The sequence below is a fragment of the Mus caroli genome, chromosome 2, assembly GCF_900094665.2.
Source record: "Mus caroli chromosome 2, CAROLI_EIJ_v1.1, whole genome shotgun sequence".
In the NCBI taxonomy this organism is placed as follows: domain Eukaryota; kingdom Metazoa; phylum Chordata; class Mammalia; order Rodentia; family Muridae; genus Mus; species Mus caroli.
Window position 1 is genome coordinate 26,973,694 of NC_034571.1, and position 16,804 is coordinate 26,990,497.

The 16,804-nt window shown below is 46.7% G+C and overlaps 1 protein-coding gene across 19 annotated transcripts in view; it reads right to left on the reverse strand.

Annotated features, from left to right (window-relative positions):
- Nucleotides 1-16,804, reverse strand: part of Fnbp1 (formin binding protein 1) — a 118,689-nt gene that overhangs the window by 73,888 nt on the left and 27,997 nt on the right. For all 19 annotated transcript variants that reach the window (XM_021182068.1, XM_021182059.1, XM_029471034.1 and 16 more), the window contains exon 2: nucleotides 7,172-7,287. In XM_021182068.1, coding sequence (XP_021037727.1) covers nucleotides 7,172-7,287 — 116 coding nt within the window. The remainder of the gene's footprint in view (nucleotides 1-7,171; nucleotides 7,288-16,804) is intronic.

Sequence of the window (16,804 nt, forward strand, 5' to 3'; positions counted from 1 at the left end):
CTGAGCCATCTCTCCAGCCCCCCACATTTGCTTTTTAGCCTCTAGTCCTGAACATAAGGTAATTTAAATGTTAAATGGAACAGAAGGAAGTGGAGCCTGACTAGCTGTGGCAAATGTTGCTTTATAAGGTCTGGCAAGAGGGATCTGTGGATAAAGGTTGGTCCCTAGACCCAATAACATGAGTTTGATCCCTAGAACTACACTGTCATAAGAGAGAACTGACTCCCACAGGATGCCCTCTGACCTCCATATGCACACTGTAGCTGCCCACAAAAAAACCTAATTAATTAATTAAAAATGAAATAAAATTTAAAGGCTTGTTCAGTGTGGCCTAGATTGGCCTAGAATTTGTGGTGATCCTCCTGCCTCAGCCTCCTGAGTGCCTGAGGTCCTCTTTTTCCTAGAATTCAGTAGATAGTCAGCTGGCCTCAAATCCAGAGATCGCACTGCTGGAACTAAAGATGCGCGCCACCATGCCCCGCCCCCTTACCCCACTTTTTAGCAAAGCCTCCAGTAAAAGTGTGTGTGTAGTCATACCCAAGTCTCGACAAACACACGCAGAGACTAGAGGCCAGCAAGTGCCCTCTTCTCCCGCTCTCTGCCTTGTTTCCTCGAGACAGAATTCAGGGCCAGGCTGGCAGCCAGCAAGCCCCGGTAACCTTCAAGTCTCCAGTCCTTGCAGCTCTAGAATTATCGATGTAAACGGTCACGATCAGCTATTTCTGTGGGTGCTAGGGATTTGAACTCATATCCTCATGCTTGGCCAACAGACACTCTTATCTACTGAGGCATCCCCAAAGCCCCTAGTCCAAGGTTCTTTCTCTATAAACCCTCCCCAACCTCTAGCCCTGGGACAGGCTTTCCAGCCTTGTATTAAGTTAGTTTTTTGTTTTTGTTTGTTTGTTTGTTTTTTAAACACGGACGCAGGGAATCCCTCAGAACACTATCTTTACATTTTCTGGATCTGCTGAGTGTGTTTCCTATACTCATCCAGCTCTTTGGGTAGACGAACAAGCAGAGAGGAAAACATGAGTTCCCGAGGCTGCTGGCTCCGATCTGGCCGACCCTGTGATCCACGGGGACTTTTACAGCAGATACTTGGGCCCTTTTCCAGGTGCCCTGAACCAGAACGTCTAGGGTGGAGCCTAGGAATGTTTGGATCTGTTCTTTTATTTTTCTGAACAGTTACCACGAGACATCTGAATCAGGGTGGCAGAAGGTGGAGGCTGCTCGCCCAGCAAATGGAAGGCACCAGAGAGAAGGGGACCAGGAATCAGCCCAGAGCACAGTCCTGAAATCCCAGCTACTTATGAGGCTGAGGCTGGTAGATCCTGAGTTCAAAGCCTGCCTGGACTATGGAATCAGCTCAAAGCCAGCTGGGGCTTTTATGCCTTAAAAAAATAAAATAAAATAAAAATTAAAAAATCATATATATGAATACACACACACACACACACAGACAGAGAGGGGGGAGGTAGGAAAGTTTGCATTATCAGACAATAAACAAATGAAGCAAGATGCTCACCTCAGTCTAAACAACTTGGAAAGGTGTTCCTGAGAACAGCAGAGATGGAGGATGTTGGAGGCAACTTAGAATGGACACAAAGGGAAATAAGGCCATTGCCCTGAGCCAGTTCAGACAGAAGCAAACTGAACAGAGAGGACACACTCAAGGACAAGGTACCTGCCCTGACAATATCACTGGAAGTGACTGTCCCTTGCAATACTTCTATTTTTTTCTTCTGGTTCTCTCTGGGGCTGACCTGTTGGGTTTGTTCTCTCTAGAGGCTGGACACAGCTGCCTCTGAGAATCAGCTGGGGAAGAGGTCCAACTTAGGGATGCGGAGCAATTGTCTGTCCCGAAACTCCTAGCGCTTTGGGCCGTGGCAGGGTTATTCAGGAGAAGAGGCATGCCCCCATGGGATCCCTACGTTTATGAGGGTTTCCCCATGCTTGAAGCTTGAGACCTGAGGAGTGGAGACCACAGACAAGCCCACACTTTGCCCAGGTCCTCGGAGTCCACAGATGGGAAGGGACAACATGTGATGAATGTGCTAGCGTCACTGTGCAATGAGAATGCTGGGGTCAGCCAGAAGACTCTCAACTTTCTCTCCTTGGGGTCTTGTGGCCAGCTAGCCTCCGTTTCCAGAGAGGTTTAGCTGAGGAGGGAGGATACACCCTGTATGGGTCGGCACCATCCCACGAGCTGGGGTCTCAGACCAAACGAGGAGGAGGAAGCGTGTAGAAGTCACCTCTTTGCTTCCTGACCACCCTCACTGTGGAAGCAGCTACCTCAAGCTCCAGCCATGGTGATGGACTGTGTCCCCCTAAAACTGCAAGCCAGAGCAAACCCTTCATTGTTTACTATGCTGGCATTTGGTCAGCGGGGTGAGAAAAGTAACTCACCAACTTTAAAAGGCAAAAATTCCCACCATTCACCTTTTACAGTTGTTCCCAGGGTACAACGTGCCCCAAATCGTACAGCTGTGAAGTGAAGCGGGCACAGGATCGCCCCCTGCACTGGGGAGTAGGGGGTGAGCACAGCCAGTTAGTTCATCAGACTGCCCCAGGTCAAGCATACCCAATGTGAAGAGATTTGTCAAGCACTGTCAGAAGCCGGGGGTAGTGGGTGGGGTGGAATGAGGACGATGATGGCAAGAACAAGGGAGAGGGACAAGGACATGGAGAGAAGAAGGGAAAACCCAGCCTGGAGAAAAAATGAAAACACACAAGAAAAATAAACAACTCACACCCCCAAGAGTATTTCACACTAGAGATGAACTTAAAACACAAACCGGAATGGCAGAAAAGCCCGAGACAGACAAGACCTGCAATGTCAGACTCAGAAAATGAACTCTGGGCAAAAAACCCACACCGTTTGGCCATTGAATAAACACACCAGGCTTTATCTAGTTTAACAAGAAAGGAGCAAGATAACCACAGCGCCAAGACAGGGACATTAAAGAGCATTCTCAGCATCCAGTAGGAGCGTGGACGCATGCACCGTCACACTGCATGGAGTTATTCAGAAAAGGCAAAGCTGTCCACAAGGAAAATGTTCTGACTGGCCCCAGCCTTCTCAGGGAGGCCATGTAGGGATCCTGTGTAAAGGAAAAAGGCCTGGCCAGGGAAGAGCCCAGGCCCGGCATGCGAGACTCTTAGGCATCCTCCCTGGGAAGAACTTTGGAAATCTAATCAGAAGGAAATGGGGAGTGGCCAAGGAACTAAAGTGTCTGCTTCATAGAAAGCCAGTAGAGGTGGGACAGCACGCAGACGCAACTGGCAATGATCTGGGCAAGAGACAACGGTGTCCTGGACCCAGAGGTAGCACACAGCCAACCAGAAGTGGCTGGATCCTGGGTCAGTATGGACAGTGGAGTGGATGGTGTGTCCTGATGGGTTGGTGAAGAGAGCCCTGGGGCTCCTGTCCTAAGGATTGGAGGGTCACACACTCCCAGGAGAGGTGGAAAGGTCAAGGGTCGGGCAGATGTGGATGCAGGAAGGCATTATTTAGAAATCCTTATGAGTTTAGGTAAGCTGTTTCTGGAGTCTGGGAGAGGAGCAGCTGGAGAGCTAAGTCTGGGGGTGAGTGATTGCTCCATCCACAGGCACTACAGACAGTCACAGCTGGGGTCAAGGAGAGAGCACGGACTGAGACAGGAAAGAAACAGGAACTGACCGCTGGACGCAAGGATAAAATCTTCGAGGTGGGAGGAACCCAAGAGACTGTCATTTGGTCTCCAGGGGAGAAGGATGCTTCCAAGGAGGACAAAAGACCGCTCTCAAGTTCACTATAGTCACAGACAGACCTCCAACGCACCTGGACTGAGGCACCAGGAGGAAGCACAAGAGAAACAAAGACACAAAACTAAGGAAGTCCAATGGACCCATGGCTGGCTCTCCTTCCACTTCAAACTCACAGAGATCCACCTAGCTCTGCCTCCCAAATGAGCCAGACATGTAACTCATCTTCACGAATGGCAACAGATCGGTACTAACTGGTGAAGCAGCCATTTGCGAGTGAGACCCAGCCTCTTGCAGAACTCGAGGGATTGATCTGGACCCAGCCAGCAGGGAACATACTTTCTTGGTTGGTTTCTGTATGCCAGCTACTCAATGTAAACAGAATGTGTCCGTCCTGCTGATGACACAGCTGAGGATAACTTTGAACTTCTAATTCTCCTGCCTCCACCTCCAGGTGCTTCTGTGATGTACCCTATCCGAGTTTATGTAGTGCTGGGGACGGAGCCCAGAGCCCCATGGGACATAGACAAGCCTTTCCTAGCCAACTCAGGCCCCAGTCCTCTATCAACAATTTTAAAATATCTCATGTCCCACATAATTTCTCAGATCTTAAAGGGTAAGGAAAGCGCATGCGCTCGCTCTCTGCGGGAAAGAGAACAGAATACAGACGCATGCCTTATTCCTTTCAAACAGCGGCCTTTGAGAAACTAAAATGTCCCAAGGAATTTCATGCTGGGGCTAAAAAAGCTAAAGCTGGGCTGGAAGGGCAGGAACATGGTTATAGGTGGAAGGAGAAAACCTATTCCATGGAGTTGTCTTTGACCTGTGTGTGTGTGCGCACACACACATATGCATGCATGCACTCATACACACACATACACAATACACACTATACACACACACCGGAATACATACCACACACATACATTCCACATATCACTCCCCCCCACTCCATACTCCCATACACACTTCACAAACACAACACACACACACAAACACTTCCCACACATAGATATCATATTCACCCTACACACAAACACTTCCCACATACACACATACTCCACACCTCCCATACACACTTCTCTCTCTCTCTCTCTCTCTCTCTCTCTCACACACACACACACACACACACAGTGGTTGTTACTGTGATGATGAAAACTTCAGACACCTTATCATCACCATGCAGGACATACTAGAGCTAAGACATGAACAGACCATGACGGACCAAGACTGCCTACCCTTGTACACTCTTGCTTTATATTTACTTGACCTGTCAGGACCCAAGGACAGACTCGGAGGCCTCTGGACTTCCTGGTTTCTCTTCCCAGTGTGGCCACACTGAGCGAGTCTCCTTTCTCTGCTTTTTTACTTTGACTTGTCTCTTTGGGGACAGGTGCCTGGAATTAGCTAAAATCAATCGATCTTTAGGACAGTTCTTTTCAAATCCTGCCTCCTGGGACTATTCCCACTGCAAACACTAACCAAGTCCAAGTCTTACTAAAGCCAGGCAGAGTTTCTCTCTGTCAACACAGTCCTGCTCCTACGATAAAGCTTCCTTTAGGGTGCCGGGCGTGGTGGTGCACGCCTTTAATCCCAGCACTTGGGAGGCAGAGGCAGGCGAATTTCTGAGTTCAAGGCCAGCCTGGTCTACAGAGTGAGTTCCAGGACAGCCAGGGCTACACAGCGAAACCTTGTCTCAAAGAAAAAAAAGAAGAAGAAAGAAAAGGGCTCAGATATGCACCCGCTGGAGTGTGCTGGGCTGGCGAGATGGCTCGGTGGGTAAAGGTGCTTGGTGCCAAGCCTGCCAGCCCGAGTTCAATCCTAGAGACCTGCATGGTGGGAGGAACCACCTCCCGGGAGTTGTCCTCTGACCTCACAGGATGCAATAGTGGCACTTTCACCTCTTCCACACACAAGATAAATAGATAATGTAACTAAATTTTAAAAGAGAAAAAGAAGAGGGGGGAATCACCAGGAATGGGGACAGCCAGCTTCCAAGTGACAGCAGACCCGAGAAACCTTGGAGACCCGCATCGCAAAACAATAAAGGCAATGAAAACATAAACAAATGACCACAGTGCAGACAAAGCTTACAAGAGTCAGACAAAGTCAGACTCTTAAGGATTACAGCCAGGGCTCACCTCCGAGGGAAACTCACAGCAGACTCTGTGGAGCCAAGTTACTTGGGAGAATTGGGGATCCGTGGGAGGCTGGGCTAATTGAGAGCCCCACATGTGGGGGTTACCTACAAATGGGTATTCCAACGTGAAATTTACTGGTAGCCAAGTTTCTCCAAAATTAAAGGGAAAAAAAATCACTAAAAAAAAACCACAAACAGGGCTGGAGAGATGGCTCAGTGGTTAAGAGCACTGGCTGCTCTTCCAAAGGACCTGGGTTCAAATCCCAGAACCCACATGGCAGCTCAGAACTGTTTAATTCTAGTTCCAGGGGATCAGATACCCTCATACAGACATGCATGAAGTTAGATAACCAATGTAAATAAAATTTTTTAAAAATTTAAAAGAAAAAGAAAATCTGCCAGGCGTGGTGGTGCACGCCTTTAATCCCAGCACTTGGGAGGCAGAGGCAGGCGGATTTCTGAGTTCGAGGCCAGCCTGGTCTACACAGAAAAACCCTGTCTCGAAAAACAAAAAAAAAAAAAAAAAAAAAAAAAAGAAAAAAAAAAATCTAAAAACCTGAGCCTAGAGGCCGAGTGCAGAGGATGGAGTTGGGGGTGGGGATTTACATAGAGGCACACGACCCTGGCTTCATTGGGAAGTGCTGCCAAATAAACCAGAACACAGCACAGCAAAAGAAACCATAACGAAACACAGTACCTACAGCAGGGACTGAGCTCAGAGCGACGGCGCACACCTGCAATCCCAGCACTCGGGAAGCGAAGGCAGGAGCTCAAGGCCAGACTCCACTATACAATGAGTTCAAGGCTAGCCTGGGTTACATGAGGCCTTGAAAACTGAGCAAACCTAAGTTAACAGATTTTTTTTTAATTTTGCTCTCATAAAAATTAATTTTCCATCTTAATTTTCTATATTAAAAACAGCTATTTCCAGTGATATATTACTTCACAAGAACTGTCTCTCTCTCTCCCCCTCTCTCTCACACACACACACAGTGAAATGAGAACAGAAATCGTGCTTGCTTGCTTCTGGCAGGCAAGATGCGGGCGGGCGTGGGGGTAGGGGGGGCTTGCTGCCAAGCTTGATGATCTGAGTTCAATCCCCAGGACTCACTCACACCATAGAAGGAGAGAAAACCAACTCCTTGGGTTGTGTTCCAACTCCACACAAGCACCCCGGCACACACTCCCCTGCCCTATAAATAAATAAATGTAATGAAAGTTTTAATAAAAAGAGAAATGAGCCTTTTGTGTGTGCAACACCCCAGCCGTCTCTCCGGGCTGTCTTACCTGAGTTGCTTGGCATAGCTGAGCTCAATCTCCGTCCTCTCCTTGACAAACTTGATGTATTTCTCAAGAATATCGATTCCCCACTGTGTATGTTTTTCCAAGTTGTCAAACTGATCCTGTTTGAAAAGAGAGAGAGGGGGAAGTTTATTGTCTCTTTCTATGGCTTCCAGTTCCAGGGAGCCACCCTCTCCATCATTCACTGGTCCCAGACAGCAGCTCTAGCATTTTCCATGATGACACTGAGGATGGAGGTGGTGTCTGTTGAGAGCTTTACATCAACAGTACCAAATTTGGTTTGAGCATCGTCCAGAGTTAGCATCCCTGCTCTCTCCTCCTTTTAGACACATTGTGTCTATATATAATTAATGTTCCATTACAAAAGAAAATGTCTCAGATGCCAAAAGCTGACAGGTCACACACACACACACACACACACACACACACACACACACACACACAAGCACTCTAGGGCAGACGAGATGGCTCAGTAGTAAAGAGCACTTGCTGTTCTTGCAGAGGGCCAGAGTTTGCTTCTCGGCATCTATATCAGGCAGCTCACAGGTTTAACTCCTGTATATCAGAAACCCTTCCTAGACTCCTTAAGTACCCTCATGCACACGTGCGCACACTTACCCAATGAAATAAAAAATAATTTCTTATATTTATTTTATGTATGTGGATGCTTTGCCTGTATATACATAAGGGTACCAAGTGTGTGTGCCTGGTACCCATGCTAACCAGAAGAAGGTCTCGGGTCCCTGGATCCAGAGTTACAGGCAGTAATGAACTGTCATATGGGTGCTGGGAATTGAACCCTGGTCTTTTGGAAAAAGCAGTCAGTGCTTTTAACTGCTGGGTCATCTCTCTAGCTTTCCCCTCTTTTTGGTTGAGACAGGGTCTCACTATGTAGCCTTGGCTGGCTTGGAACTTGATAAGTGGGCAGGGGCTTGGAATTCACAGAGATCCACCTGCCTCTGCCTCAGGGATGCTGGGCTTAAAGACATGCATCCCACCCTGCATCTTTTTTTTTTTTTTTTTTTTTTTTTAAAGAAAGAACCAGCTGCTTGCACTTGGAGAGCAGAAAGGGTCGGGGTACAGTTATCACATTTTGCTTTTTCTCAAGTGAGTAAGATAGCTCACTGTGGACTTCGATACACTATGTCTCATGGACAAAAAAGCAATTGGACCCAGGGAACCGAAACTGAATGGGGTTAGACTACACCTTGTACAGAGGCTAGGGGTTTCTGCTTTGAAGAGGGGGATGGGTAAGTGTGCCAGCCACTGTTGATGCCTGGTTGTGGAGACAGCCAGGACTCCCATGGGTTTGTCTCCCTTGAGAGCAGGTGAGGCTGGGAGGACACCAGGGTATGGGCAGGGGTGATGGAGCTGGAGAGGGTATAGGGTCAGATTTTCCAAGGCCTTCAATGCACAGAGAAGGAGCTTGGACCCTTTAGAAAGCACACGCTGCTCTGCAAAATCGTGACCACAGATCTGCCTGGAGTCACGGGAGACCGAGGCCCGGAGACTGTCCCCACAGTCTGAAGGTGAGAGCAGCAGGAGGAAGCCATGCTGACACTTGGCAAATGCAACCGTAAGTGACAGATTGGCTGCAGACTCTGAGGGAGTCTCGAGCAAAAGGGGGAAGGGCTTCAGGGTGAGTCTGGGTCTGCTTCCTGCACATAAAGGAAGAGTCCGCACAGGGGAGGAAGACTTCGTGTACTCTGGCCGTGTGAATAAAGGGTTTGGTACACACAGCAGAGCCTGCAAGCACAGATGGACCAAGCTCGCAGGAGGATGTCGGGAAGTGGATGGTCTGAAGCTACAGCCACAGATCAGAGTGCCAGGGGGAGGGCAGCCCCACACAGGAGCAGCAGGGAGGACTGGCCCAGGAAGCGGAGCCGGAGCCGAAGAGCAGTGGAACAGAGCCAGAGAATGCATTAGAGCATCCCAGGAAGGGTTTCGAGCCAGGTCAGATGGGAGGCGTGCGAGGGTCTGGCCAGCTCCAGGACTTTACTGACACAGTCTCAACAGCTCTGCTAGGAGTCCCTAGCACGCCCAGGAATCCCTGCTTCATTTCTCTAAAACATGCAAGGTCTTAAGACATGCAATATATAACTGGCACACTTCGGGCATTCTTTCCAGCCCCATCCCTGAGATATGACTGCCATTGGTACAGCGCTGGGGCTGCAGCTCAGTTGGTGGAGTGTTTGCTTAGCGCAAACCCAGGCAGCCCTGGGTTCCATCTCTAATCCCTCAGGAACTGTGTGTGGCCCGCACCCCTGTAAATTCAGCACTCGGAAAGTAGAGGCAGGAAGATCAGAAGCTTGTGGTCATCCTCAGCTACATAGCAAAGTTGAAAACAGCCTGGTCTACATAAGAAGCCATCTCACAAAAGGGGGAGGGGGAACTGAGAGAGCTCAACCGTTAAGGTCGCATATGGCTCTTTGTCCTGTGAAATTCCAACTCCAGGGGATCTCAAGTTTCTGATCTCCACAGGCACTGTATTTATGTGGTCAAACCTACACTCATGAACATATACATACAAGTAATAATTAAAAATAAAATCGCGGGGGCTGGAGAGATGGCTCAGTGGTTAAGAGCTCCGACTGCTCTTCCAAAGGTCCCGAGTTCAAATCCCAGCAACCACATGGTGGCTCACAACCATCCGTACTGAGATCTGACTCCCTCTTCTGGTGTGTCTGAAGACAGCTACAGTGTACTTACATATAATAATAAATAAATAAATCTTTAAAAAAAAATCGCCTACCAGGGCTGGTGATTTTAATCCCAGGACTTGGGAGGCAGAGGTAAGTGGATCTCTGAGTTTGAGGTCTTCAGAGGGGGCTTCAGGACAGCCAGGGCTACACAGAAAAACCCCTGTCTCAAGCCAACCCCTCACCCCCCCCAAATAAAATAAAATCTTCTTTTTAAAGAGGCTGCACACAGTGATGTGTACATTTAAAATCTCACCTCTTGGGAAGCTGAGACAGGAGGACACGAACCCAAGATTTCAAGGCCAGCCTGAGCAATATAATGAGATTCTGCCAACAACAAGGAAAGCTATACACACTTAACATATATAACCCGAAGTGTCCAAAGGTAAGTGTGTGCCCATGATACCAATCATCTCCACAATCTACCCCACAAATACATACCCACCCCTTCTAAAAGCGTTCTCTTGTCTTTTGATTCCTGGTACGTGATTCAACCTCTTCAAACACAACACAGCTTTGTTGAAGGCTGGAGCTGAGCTATGCTTTCAGCTCGCTTCTGCATCAGCCTTGAGTCAATCAGAGTCATGTGTCCCAATTTCCTTCCTGTTACTGTGATAAAACACCCTGTCTTGAGACGACAGAGAGGAGAAAGTGTATGGTTCAGTTTACACTCTAGCTCATAGCCCATCACTGAAGAAAGCCAAGACAGGAATTCAAGGAGGAACTCAAACAGAAACTGTGGAGGATGCTGGCTGCCTGCTTGTCCAGAGACTTATGCTTAGCTAGCTTTCTCATGAGGTCCAGGACCACCTGTCTAGGGGATGGTGCTACCCACAGTGGGCTGGATCCTCCCGAAACAATTAACAATCAAAGCAAGCACCCACAATCATGTCCACAAGCCAATCTGGTGTGCACATTCCCTCAATTGAGACTCTTTTTCTTAGGTGACACTGTCAAGTTGACAGCTAATGCTGAGATTACTGGCTTACGGTCACCATGACTAGATTAATGACCTTAGCCTTGCTTGTAGCCAGGAGCAGAGAACAAAGAACTGTCAACTTAGGACACACGGAGTCTTATGCCACTAAAATGCCCTGAAGATAACTCCTGTGAAAAGTGTTTATCCTTACAACCCATCTTTTAAAATGTTGTCGTAAAAAAAAAAAAAAAATCAAAGGACGAAGATTTAAAATTCTCATCACTTTTTTTGTCCTCGACCCACCCCCACGCCTCCCAGATTCCATTGTAAGAAACACTGCTCAGAAGATTATTTATTTATGTTATCTCTACAGGAGGCTTGCTGAGCAAATGAGCGGGGCAAACAAGACGGCAGGTTTCTGTAAACAAGCGGAAGAGGCAAATACACAAGGAACTCAAGTGATGGTTAGGAATGAACAGCTCCCAGCACTCAGGCTAAGACTTCCCACAAGTACTCTGTTGGCCAGTGACCCTGCCTTGGTCTAGTTTCATATCGACCAGGTTTACAGAAAAGTAATAGCTGGGGTGATGGCTCTGTGGTTAACACACTTGCCTTGAAGGCATGAACACCAAGGTCTGATCCACAACACCCATGTCAAAGTGCCCAGTGCTGGGTAGATGGAGACAGGTGATCCCTGGGGTTCACCAGCCAGCTTACTCACCCTGTATCTAAAGAGATGTTTAGATGGTGTGTCTGAAGATAACAGCTGAAGTCAGCCTCTGGCCTCCCCCCCCCTCACCCATATATATATATATATGTGTGTGTGTATATATATATATATACACACACACACACATATCCCTCCAATATATCATATCCTCTGTCTATCTTTCTACCTATATATCTTTATATATATATATCTACATCTATATCTATATATTGATATATATCACGAGCTGGGGCTGGAGCTCAGTAGTAGAAACGTGGAGTTCAAGGTTATAGCCTCAGCAGTGAAAACAAGACAAGTCTTCCCTTCCTGCCTCCCCTTGAGTTTTTTCTTCAGCGCCATTACCTCTGAAAACTCTGACAGCTTCTGCTCTTGGATTTTACTGTCTCGCTGACAGTCTCTCTGATACACCTGCCTGACACTCTCTATAGCAAGGGTGGATAGCCCTAAGTTCTTCCAAACAAACAAACAACAAAAAGAAACCTGAGTTCCCTTTAAAGTTCACTGACCAGTTATGTTTCCATTGGCTTTAGTTTTGAGACAGGGTGGTACTTAGTCCAGGCTGGCCTCAAACTCGCTATGAAGCCAAGATGACCCTGAACTCCTGATCTTCCTGCCTCTACTTCCCACACAAAGGAATGACAGGCATGTATTGCCAAGCCAGTACCAGCGATCAAAGCAGGGGCTTTGTGATGCGAGGCAAGCACTCTATCAGCTGCACTACACTCCAGACCTCAGCAATGTGCTTTCAACAGTCATCAGTTACCAAAACCATTTTGCCAACTGTAGTAAAGCTATTTCTCAAAGCACAGGATCCAAACAGGACAGAGAATCCTCACAGCAAAGCCTCAAGTAGCAACGAATACATGAATGCCTGCTGCCTCCACGCAGCATCCTCCGTAGGCGATGTTAAGGCATCCCTGAAGGGACCACGCCCCACCGCTACTATTGAAGGACAAGGCAGCCACAAGAAAATTCAAAACAGATGAAAAGCCAATCGGCCCACTTACATTCTTGACTAAAATGTGGAAAATTTAATGGGAAGAAATTCCAAATCTCAAAAAGACTCCTTTGTGGCAAACATTATAAATGGTCCTTAGAAAACTATCCCAGACTCCAGCGAGGATGGTGGTGTTATCGAGACTCGAGACTACATTCCTTCCTGAGGTGCCCAGGTGGGGCAACCCGCTACCCAGCACCTGGGAGGCTGCAATGGAAGGATTGTCATGTACCTGAGGTCAACCATTTTTGTGCTTAGAAACTGCAGTTTTCTAAACAAAACTCCCTAGTGGGAAGAGTAGCCTCACAGAGACTGGCTGCTTCTGTTTCTGTGGCCATTCTTGATGAGGTGAATCTGGGAAGAAAGACAACTGCACTCAGGCAGGCAGAGGAGGGTCAGGGGGGAGCTGGCCTAGCCACAAATGATGCTGAACTCCTGAGTTCGGCCTCTAAACCTCTCAAGTCCTGGTATAACAGGTGTGCACCTGATCAAGTCTTTACCCTTTTAAAGTGGTGTGTGTGTGTGTGTGTGTGTGTGTGTGTGGTGGGGGGCTGTGGGTAAACTCTTGGCATACTGGGCTCTGGCTATACATTGATTGATTCACATCCTCAGCCTTAAGAAGAGTAGCTCAATGGCCTTTGCAGATAGCCGGATCTCTTCCTTGGGTAACACACCAATAGTTTCCCAAAGAGTAGGCACCATATGATATCTGCAGCCATAGTAACTAACCATGGCAACAAAACATCCTTGACAGTTACAATGAAACCCACCAGTTCACCTTACACTGAAAATGATGCTTTTACTGGGCACCATTACCTATAATTCACTGGTGGCATAGTTAGCCTCAGCTGTCAACAAGATGTTCCAGGGAAGAGGGAACCTCAATTGAGGAGTTACCTCCATTAGCCTGGCCTGTGAACTGTTTGTGGGGCTTTTAACTTAATTACTAATTGACATAGGAGGGCCTAGCCTAGCCCTCCTATGTAGGGCAGTGCTATCCCTACGCAGGTAGGCCTGGGCTGAATAGGAAAGGCACCTGAGCAAGCCAGGGGCTGAATCAACAAGCGGTACTCTTCTAAGGTCTCTGCTACATACAGTTCCTGCCTCCAGGTTTCTGCCCTGGCTTCCATCAGTGACTGACTATAACCTATAAGACAAATGAACCCATTCCTCCCCAAGCTGCTTTTCATTATGTTTTATGACAGCAACCACACAAGGTTTTCATTTAGAAAATATTTTCCTTGATATATGTGGATCTTCTAAGCATTGACATTGAAGTTACTGTACCATAAGAAAAAGAATTTATTTGCATTTGTGTTATCATTGACTGTCTCCTCTTTTCCGGGTATTCTAATTTGCTACATAGAAGGCAGAATGCTATAATTAGCAACAAGTATTACCAGTTGCTCTACATTCAGTGAGAAAACGGCTGTCACATAAGCAAGAGCTTGTCTTAGAGGCAAGGAAAAAAAAAAAAAAAACACCAGTCCAACGTTTGAAGCAAATAAATATGCAAATGTTTTGCCCTACACAGACATACTAAAGCACGCATTCTGTCACAGCACGGACACTAAGGAAAGAGACTCACACAACAACCAAGACTTCACAAAATGAAGAATTTCAGCCAAGAAAGGCAGTGCACACATGTACACCCAGCACTAGGGAGGTGGAGGTTGGAAGATCCGGAGTTCAAGGACATTCTTGGTGCCACAGCAACGTTGAGAGCAACTTGAGATATGTGAGACCCTGTCTCAAGACAAACCAAACAAAAACTCCACCATAGGCAGGGCTGGAGAGATGGCTCAGTTGTAAAGAATATTTTTTTCTTCCTCGTGCAGAGGACCTGAGTTCAGTTTCCAGCACCCGAATGGCAGCTCACAGCAGCCTGTAACTCTACTTCCAGGGTCCAACACCCTCTTCTGACCTCTAAGGGCCCCTGCAGGCACGTGGTGCAATACTTACACAGACATAAAAGTAAACAAGGACGAAGAGGGAAGGCTCAGTGGGCTATTCAAATATGAGGACCCCAGTTAGCATCTCTCGTATCAGAAGCCTAGAAGCCTCGTTTGGGATCCTAGCCCCTTAGAGGAAGAGACAGGAGGATGTCCTGGCCAGCCAGTGTTGCTAAACTAGCAAGCTCCAGGTTTGCTAAAAAAGCCTGTCTAAAAAAAATATGTACGAGAGCAACTGAAGAAGACATTTAATGTCAGCCTCTGGCCTTGTGGATACACTGCCCCTCTGCCCCAAACAATAAACTAGGTATAAGTGTGCTTACAAAATCACAAACTTCAAGGAAGCTAATCGTGTCGCCATTCCAATATAAATACACCCAACGCACGAGCTTGTATGTGTACAGAAACACAATAGAAAAACATAATTTTAAAAGGTTTATGGATTTATTTATTATTTGAAAAAGTCTCTATCTATAGACTAGGCTGGCCTCGAACTCACAGAGATCCACTACCTGTTTCTACCTTACAAGTGCTGGTACCAGAGCGGTGTGGCATTGTGTCTGGCTTGTGAATACATACACGCGTTTTCATATATCCCTCTGTAATATGTCACAAGTATTTGGTCTGTAAACATTTATGAGCTTATCTGTAATTGGGCTGATGGGAAAATCCTCACGATGACAGAAACATAAGGCTACTGGAGCCTCGGCCAACCAGTGACAAAAAATGAAGACAAATCATTTGGAAGAGAAATACCGACATCAATTTTCCAAAGCCTGTCACAAAGTATTGAACTATGATTTTTTTCTTTGATTGATACATTTCCTATTTTGTCTCCATAAAAAATAGAAATCATCCTTCAGAAAATGGCACCAAGAAACGCCCACATATGGATTGTTTATCAATTGCATACAAGCTTTCACACTTAGGGAAAGAGAAAAAAAAAAAACCTTAAAAATCAATCCAGGGGTAGTTGGGCATATTGAATCATCATAAGTTTGAATTGAGCCTGGGCTGCGGTAAGTCCCTGTCAAGAGAAAGAAAGAGACAGAGAGATAGGGGAGGGATGGGAGAGGGAGGGGAGGGGGAGAGGAGGGAATGGGGAGAGGGAGAGAGACAGACAGAGAAAGAGAGAGAAGGGGGAGAGGAAGAGAAGAAAGATAACTTAGAGGTTAAAAGTAATTGCAGCTCTTCCAAAGGACGTAAGTTCAGTTCCCAGCATGCACATTGGACAGCTCACAACCATCTATAACCCCAGCTCCGTGTCCTCTTCTTCTCTTCTGGCTTCTCTGCACACTGGTACATATTCTCTCTCTCATATTGTCTCTCATATTTTTTCTCTCATATTCTCTCTCTCTCTCTCTCTCTCTCTCTCACACACACACACAAAACTTAAAAAAAAAGAGAGAGGAAGAAGGAAGAGAAAGTTCAGGCTTAATATTGTCTAAAAGCCAAGAGTGTAGATAATTTAATTCCCTGTCAATCAAAATGTTCATGGATGTTGTAAGCACAAAATTTTTTTTACAATAAGTAACATAGGCTATGTGTGTCTTAGCCATGGTCACTATTGCTGTGATGAGACACCATGACCAAAGCAAACTGGGGAGTTAAAGGTTTATTTGACTTATGCTTCCACTGATCATTAATGAAGGATCTCAGGACAGGAACTGAAGCAGAGCAGAGGTCATCAAGCTTCCCCTTCAATCACTGATAAAGAAAACGCCCTACAGGGCTATCTACAGCCCAACCTTCTACAGGCATCTATCTCCTCAACTGAGATTCCCTTCTCTCTGATGACTCTAGCCTGTGTCATGTTGACATAAAACTAGCCAGCACAGACTGTTTCACGCCCAGCGTTGGAACTTCATATGTAGACCTGAAGTTAGCCTCAGGTTCCCAGAGACCTCCCTGCCTCTGCCTCTGAAGTGCTGGGATTAAAGGCATGTACCACCACCCCTGACCTATCTAACCACTGAGCCTCCCCAGCCTTTGGAGTTTCCTCTTGTTCCTATACTTAATACTTGCTCATTTTCTATGAACTTTGTATTTCTTGTATTGTTTTGGGGAAGCTCTTATACCTTCAGGTAATTAAGTGTTACATTTTGAATAAATTCTTTTTATTTTTTTTGTAGGGACCTGAAAGATGGCTCAGCAGGTAACAGTTCCTTTTGTTGTTGTTGTTTTGTTTTGTTTTGTTTGTTGTTGTTGTTGTTTTTTCGAGGCTGGGTTTCTCTGTGTAGCCCTGGCTGTCCTGGAACTCACTCTGTAGACCAGGCTGGCCTCGAACTCAGAAATCTGCCTGCCTCTGCCTCCCAAGTGCT